General features: G+C 34.2%; 1 protein-coding gene across 1 annotated transcript; it reads right to left on the bottom strand.

Annotated features, from left to right (window-relative positions):
* Nucleotides 1-2,298: 2,298 nt before the first annotated feature.
* LOC113705398 ((-)-germacrene D synthase-like) lies at nt 2,299-6,331 on the bottom strand. The gene is made up of 7 exons (XM_027227244.2): nt 6,062-6,331; nt 5,693-5,969; nt 3,888-4,260; nt 3,512-3,730; nt 3,248-3,386; nt 2,926-3,174; nt 2,299-2,804 (listed from the first exon to the last, which is right to left on the bottom strand). The coding sequence occupies exons 1-7, from the start codon at nt 6,164-6,166 to the stop codon at nt 2,511-2,513; spliced, it is 1,656 nt and encodes a 551-aa protein (XP_027083045.2). The 5' UTR covers nt 6,167-6,331; the 3' UTR covers nt 2,299-2,510.
* Between the last annotated feature and the right edge of the window lie 1,141 nt (nt 6,332-7,472).

Raw genomic sequence — 7,472 nt, 5'->3', positions numbered from 1 at the left:
ACTGGAATTTGGGTTTGAGCATAAACAGCCTATGAATTTAGTGTGTGATAATCAAGCGGCTGTTCATATTGCATCTAATCCAGTGTTTCATGAAAGGACAAAACATATTGAAGTTGATTGTCATTTCATTCGAGAGAAATTGTTTGACGGGGTCATCAAGATATCTCATGTACAGTCTGTAGATCAGTTGGCTGATGTGTTTACCAAGAGTTTAGGGGGTTCTATGGTGAAATACATTTGTAACAAGTTGGGTGCTTATGATATATATGCTCCAACTTGAGGGGGAGTGTTAAGAGAATATAAGTATCCTTGTAGATAGTAAATTAGTAAGGGTATTCTTGTAAATAGTTTGTTAGGTTTGTACTCCTATAAATACTAGTTGGTCACTCATAATACAGTGACTAGATGTTTTCCTTCCAAGATACCTGTTGACAATTTGTATTACTTTTATTTTATGTTTGTAGTGTAGCTTTAATCTTTTGTATTTGTAGTAATCTAAATGATAAAGGAATTCGAAAACCATTAGTAATTGACGATCTTCTCTATGGGCTCGACTCTTAATACCCTATATTTAATCACGACCTGTATACTTGCAAAAAATTACATGTGGGGTATTTACAATTTTATAAATATAAAATTTGACTGTGAAATAAGATTAATAGTCACCTATATAAGTGTATGGGTAAGATGTTAATAGTCACAAAAGCATCTTTGATAAAACCTATATGTTCTAGAGTACTCATATGAGAATTTAGGCTAATATTCTAAAGTACTCATAAAATTAGGTTTAAGCACATGGATTTAACGTGCTAGCTTGGAAAGCTTGTTTGAGAACACATTGAATATCATATGCGTTAAGTATTTTATATATCCTCAACTAATCAAAATCTACTATGAGTCTAGTACAAGAAATCTGAAATACGAAATGAAAATTTAAAGGCATTGCTACTTTCATAAGGCTTGAGGGTTTTACTAAATGTCCGAATTATTTTTATTATAATAAGTGAGCAATTATTGGATATTTTAATAAAAAATAATGGAACACATCTATTGTTTTGAATTCAAATACCATATATCACAAATTCTTAAATGAATTTTTAACGAAAATTCAATCATTCTAAGCGTAACTTATATCTTTAAAATGTGATTTGTGTCAATAATTATGTAATTTATGTAATGGTTATTTTTATGGATTTATTTAGTGGTTTTTAACTATTACACGATGAATATAGATTTTGCAAATTCTAGTTAAAAAAAAATGAGGTATTTGTTCTACTTACCTATTTTCCCAAAATATAAGTAGAGGGCTCACTAACCAAGTTTTATATACTTTGGCAATCTCTTAATTTTCCAACAATTATATTGGGCATTAGAAAAGTGTTGTGCAAAACTTTAACTTTTCTAAATTGTGTAGGTTTAGTAGGAACTACAGTGAAAGCTAGGCAGTTATATATGGGGCATAAAGGGAATATGAATCGTCTTAAGAGAGCGATGCCTCACCTAACCAAAGTACTTTACCTATTTTCTTTTTAACCTGTATTTTGCTAGTTGATCATGCAGCTGAAGTTCTCAAGGGAACAACAAAATAAACTAATGTGATAATGATATTAATCCTGATATATATTTCCTCCGTCCCATTAAAACTGTCATACTTTTCTTTTTAGTCTGTCCCAAAATTATGTCATCTTACCAAATTTGGCTAATAATTTTGTAACTCATTCCAATTTTTACCCTTCATGTACTTGCACAAGAAATCTTTAAATAATGTTATAGGTCCTACTTTCTCTTTGCAACATACGTTCAGGAAATATGTTCAAATAGCACGTGGGTGATACTAACATTTAGATGAGTCAGAAGCCTAGAACATGCCTACTTGTATCGAGATTTAGGCACAAAAGATGGCCCCACATGTAGCTTTAAATATTCAAACGGTTTTAAACTTACACATTTTCCCACCAATAAGTGAAGGTTAGAAATGGAAAGCAAATACAATTCCTTCACTCTTTGACCACTATTAATAAAAAACACAATTCCCCAAAAGTAACAAACTTATTGGGACGAGGGAGTATTACTTACTCCCTCTCTTTTTTTATAACTGACGTTTAAGAAATTTGCTCTTAAGTACTTTTATCTGTCGTTTTATTATCCCCATGCAGCATTAATTATTTTTTCACAATTTTACCCTTTTATCTCTCTTTTCATAATTGGTGGGAGTTAGTTTGCATTGCTTTTGGCCTAGTCAAACAGCACCATTTAATACTCTAGTGAGAGAAAACATGGGTGAATTGGACAATTAAGGAGGGTACAAAAGGAAAGTAGTGTATAGATTTAAACAATGAAAAACTTTTCTTAATTGGTATGCAAAACCTTAAACGTCAGTTATAAAAAAAGGGAGGGAGTACTATTCATATTATTCTCTCTCTCGGTTAAAAAACTGGATGTGACATACACAAACATTTCCTCGGACATAATGACAAACTTCCACAACTATTGGAACTTATTAAGCTTCTTCATGTCGGGACAGGATCAACGAGCATAAGGGAAATATAATCCTTGAGCACCGTTGCAGAATGTGTATACCCATCTTCATCTTTGTATATCAGACATATCACCTTAGCAAGGTTCAGAACTCGCTGAAGAGCCTCCATGGGCACTGCATTTGAATTGAGGCATTCTCCATTAATATCTTTCCATGCCTTGGCTGTCTGTCTGTTAAGCTCATCAAATGCCTCTTGCTTTGTAACCCCATATTCATTCACATAACACTCAACAGCTGAGGCCACATGTCCTCTTTCCTGCTCAAACTGCATACATAAATAATACACTAGTAGTACCCATCAGAACTGTATCTATAAGAAAGACCAATTTACACATGGCAAAATAGTGATATTATAAGAACAAATAAATAAATGTTTTGGTTTAAACCTCGTGTCCAGCCATGTCGTCCATTAGTCTACAAATTACTGATGCAGCTCTAACAATTAATGGTTCGTTTGTTATCCAATCAAAGGCATGTGTAGTCACTGAATCTCCCATTCCAACCATGGAAGTTGTTGCTAGCATCATGTATGCACCTGTCACTAGTGCTACCTTCATGTACTCCTCAACTCTCGGGACATAGCCATTGTGAAACCATTTGGCCTCTTCAAAGTATGCCTTCACTAACTTTTTCATCTGGAAGTTGGAATCATCACATTAAGTATTGAGTAAATTTTAACAGCTAGGTAAGCATGATGAAGTATACTGCCTCTAATTTTGCATAGGTGAGTCTCTCTGATTTGGCTTCCTTGCCCAACTCTTCCTCGTAGTCTGTGTAAGTATCCAACAAGGCACGGTAACAGTGCCTCATATAAGATGGTAGCTGATCCAATTCATGGATGTTCCACCTGTTATCAGTGCCGGCCACCAGACCAAATTATTGTCAGTTAAAAAGGATCCCAAGGGAACACTTGATAGATTTGAAAAGAATCTAGAAAACAAACAAAAGAAACAAAAAAGTAAAATGTAATACCGCTCTATTGCATCTGTGAAAATGGTTAATTCATCAATAGTCCCATACACATCATAAATGTCGTCGATTATAGAAGTGATGGAGATTACTTTGGTTAGGATTGTTCTAGCGAGGCAATATTTGGGCTCAAAGTACACTCCCAAAATCCAATAGTAGCACTCCACCAGTCGGTCTCTTGCAAAAGGTGTGTTCGTCGCCAAATCCAAGTTTTTCCACCATCTGAAACTTAAAGAATCATGGAAGCTATAGAAAGGTTCTTTTTAAGCTATAGAAAGGTTCATTTTACTCTCTAGTAACAGGAAAATTATTGTTTTGTTGGACCCGTCAAGTCTTTTCTTATTCTCAGCCTAGTAGTAGGATTCAATCATTGACTTACGCTGTTAGACAGCCTAGTTCCTTCTGATGCAACTTCTGCAATATGTTAAAATCCAATTTTGCAAATTTTAGCAGTAATTTATCATGGGATTCGTCTTGCTGGTAGAAAGATATGTATTGCCTTGCTGCAATCCTTGTCAAAGATTTCTGGATTGGCACCTTAAGAGCTTGAACAACTTGTGCAGCAAGGAAATTGCTCAAGTTGGGAATCATAGATTCCAGATTACTCATTGAAAACTTCAGCGCTTCCTCCAAAACATTCTCCCCATGCACTCCGAAGTTTGCTGCCTCGTACAAGCTCAACATTCCTTGCACATTGCTCGCCAGAGATTCCTTAAAATCTCCTTCTGGATTCTTGAAATTGTCGAACACATCTGCTCAAACGAAACTTAGCATCATCCTCCACTAAAATTCTAAGTTTAAACGATGCATGTTTCCACGTTACAAAAATATAATGAAAGACAAAGGCATATGAAAAGAAAAGCATTAAAAATATTTGGGCAAATAACACTAATTTCCCTTCTGGTTTTTAGAACCACTAGGGATCTTTCCTATTAACTGCGTAATAACAAAACCTCCCTTCCGTGTGTTCTCCATCCATCATGGTTAATGTTAAGTGCATGCACTTTCTCCTTATTCCTTAGTCCTTTTTATTTACTTTCTTTTTTTTTTCTTTTTGAGTTTTTGTTAATCTTTCCCAATTTTGTTTTTCATAAAAATTCCATGCCTTTTATTTTCTTTTAATACATTATAGAATTTGAGTTGAATTTTCTTGGGAGACAAGACCTCAAACCATAAAAATTCCTTAGCTCTAAATGCCTATTACATCCAGAAAATTTTAAAATTCTTGGGGCTGGTACCCCTCCCCGCCTCCTGTAGTTATGCAATTAAAGTGTGACTCGTGGCGGCTGGCGCCAATAGATTATTCATTGGCCGGGGTTAGATGCTATGATCCTTGAGATATAGGGTCCGTTTGTTTCGGGTGAAAATGTTTTCCAGGAAAATATTTTCCTAATTTCCCGTGTTTGGTTGCACAAAAGTTATTGAAAACATTTTCCTATGTAAAATATTTTCACTCATCTTATGGAAAACAACTTCCCTTCCAAACTAACTGAAGTTGTTTTCCAAAATACATGCATCTCGCCTATAGTATGTTCCAAACTTACTGAAAACATCTTGTAGTATGTTCCTTTTTTTTTTTAAAATGTAAACAGGAGAACTCAAATTCAAGACCTCTTCCTTACACTCCCTCCCCCATACCACCCAACCCAACCCAACCCAACCCAACCCTCCCCCTAGTATATTTAAAATAAAAAAAAAACCTCATCCTGCTCATCCTATGCTAGTAATTAATTATGTATAATAGGGACATTCTTTTCTAGAGAACTTTCAGCAGTAAGAGTGCAAGATATATGTCACAATAAGCATTGCAAATGATTGATATTTGCCACTAAATGGCCAGCAATTTGTTTATTGCTTAAGGAGATATTTTTTATTCATATATACATTTCTCCAAGATTTTTTAAAGTTAAACAATGAGATAAATTTTCTTATTTTGCATGGAAAGAAGTATGTAGTTATAATGTGTAGAAAGTAAAGATAGAGATAAAAGTAAAAATATTTCAAAAGTTAAACAAACACCAGAAAAATGAAGTAATAAAATATTTTCAATAAGCTAACCAAACACCTGAAAATGATGAAAGAAAAATGATTTTCATAGAAAATTACTTCCACGGAAAATATTTTCCCAAGGAAAACATTTTACTTCCAACCAAACAGACCCATAGTGAAGATAGATTTACTTACCAGAAGAGGCATAAAAACCTTGCTGCCTAAGTAATCGGAAACGAAGAGCAATAGTGTGGAGATCATTTGCATCTTTGTTATTCATCTCATCACAGGCATTGTAAATGTTTTGCAATGACCCCTCAATCTCACTTTCAAAATGATATGAAACCCCAAGACGTCGGATGGTGTCAATCAAGTCTAGCTTTCCGGGAGACTCGTCAGGAGTTTCAGTTAGCATCTTTCTGACCTCATCTTCTAGCCGTTGAAGCTCGCCCTCTTCTTCCGAGAAATTGTCCTTCAAAAACAAGTAGTGGGAGTAAGTTTCCTGCAAACTTATCAAGATCATGATCAAAAATAACAAAAGAAAAGCTTGAAATCATATGCTACTGCTTTAATATCAGATGCATATGCAAGAAAATATTCTCCCCAAACGCTTGGATGATAATTGGCGGTGCGACGGCTAACCGGTTGTACTTGAAGGGAAACCTCCATTCTTTATTGCAAGGAATGTTTGGAATGTGATTACGTTCTATTTTAACTTGTTATAAATGACAGTTACTAATACCTGACGACCTTCTATTTTAGCTTATCTATTCTCTTTACTTCTATCCTTAGATTGTTTGTATTCACTTGAAATCATCCCAAATGCTTATCCAGAAAAAAAAAAAAAAATCATCCCAAAATTGATAGAAAATACATCCCTATTTAGGGATGCGGTGTCTTATAAAAAAAAAAAAATACCTCAGATAGTAGACTTTTCAATTAAAGACTTAAGAAGTGCATAAGTGTATTGTGTGGGTGTATACTTACATAACTTCTTATTGTGATGAATAATGTGTAATTTAGTTCATAACTTATGATAAAATTACCAAATTTTATATTTTATATTTTAAAACACAAAAAATATTATAAAAACACTATTTTTTGACCTTTTACGAAAAGTACTTTTGACCCCAAAGCCAAAAGTACGTTTTCACTAAAAGCACTGCACTCTCAAACTGACTCCTGATATCTTGCGTGAAGATTTTCATATTCTCTCCTTCATGCACAGTGCAAATTTCCATGGAAGAGAAATTTGGTCTCATTGTTGCGGACACTTTTGTTAAAAGCAATTTGGGTCCTTCGAGGAAAATTCTCTAATTTAAGAACTTCATTAGGGTCCAGATCCATTGTCGTGTTTTTCCTTTTTGCCCTTGGGTTTTGGAGAATTTAGAAAACCGCTACACTATGATCCTATTTGATAATTCAATTTAATATTTAAATTTAATGAATTCAGATCTTAACATATTCAGATTTGATAATTAAAAATTAAATATCTGAATTAATTAAGTAACACTATGTTTTTTAACCAAATTTTGTTCTAAAAAATAAGTGACAAATTATTCACTTATCACTTAATGAAATATATGCTCGAATTTATCAAATTTAATATTTAATAACTTAAAAATTTAATAAATTCAAATTTTAAATTTCATATTTCAGGTTATTAAACACACCCTAAGTGGTTTTGGAAGGCCTACCAATTATACCAATAGAAAGTGACGTTTTGAATGTTATTGGTATGCTTGGCCCAAACTCAGCCCACCTGGAGTTACATGAGGCACGATGATCTGGCTGATGGCCACGCTCCAGCGGGCCCTAAGAATGATTAGCCTTTTTTTTTTTTTTTTTTTTTGACATAGGGTGTATCTTCTTTGGCCGGACTAATCCCTCTACGGCTCGAGAGGAGAGGCTCATCTCCCCTAACAAGTTAACCCTGAGACCCGAACCCTGGTGAGGGAGACTGGACAACGACCCT

This window comes from Coffea arabica, chromosome 8c (assembly GCF_036785885.1).
Source record: "Coffea arabica cultivar ET-39 chromosome 8c, Coffea Arabica ET-39 HiFi, whole genome shotgun sequence".
Lineage (NCBI taxonomy): Eukaryota > Viridiplantae > Streptophyta > Magnoliopsida > Gentianales > Rubiaceae > Coffea > Coffea arabica.
Note: the sequence above shows the minus strand (reverse complement) of the source record. Positions and strands in the feature narration are given on the sequence as shown.

What these genes read in the sequence shown, in the direction of transcription:
- LOC113705398 (XM_027227244.2), bottom strand. Translation starts at nt 6,166, where the DNA reads ATGGAGGTTTCCCTTCAAGTACAACCGGTTAGCCGTCGCACCGCCAAT. An exon ending in TTCACAGATGCAATAGAGCG is followed by an intron (nt 3,387 to 3,511) that starts GTATTACATTTT and finishes CACTGATAACAG; the next exon opens with GTGGAACATCCATGAATTGG. An exon ending in TCACCTATGCAAAATTAGAG is followed by an intron (nt 3,175 to 3,247) that starts GCAGTATACTTC and finishes TCCAACTTCCAG; the next exon opens with ATGAAAAAGTTAGTGAAGGC.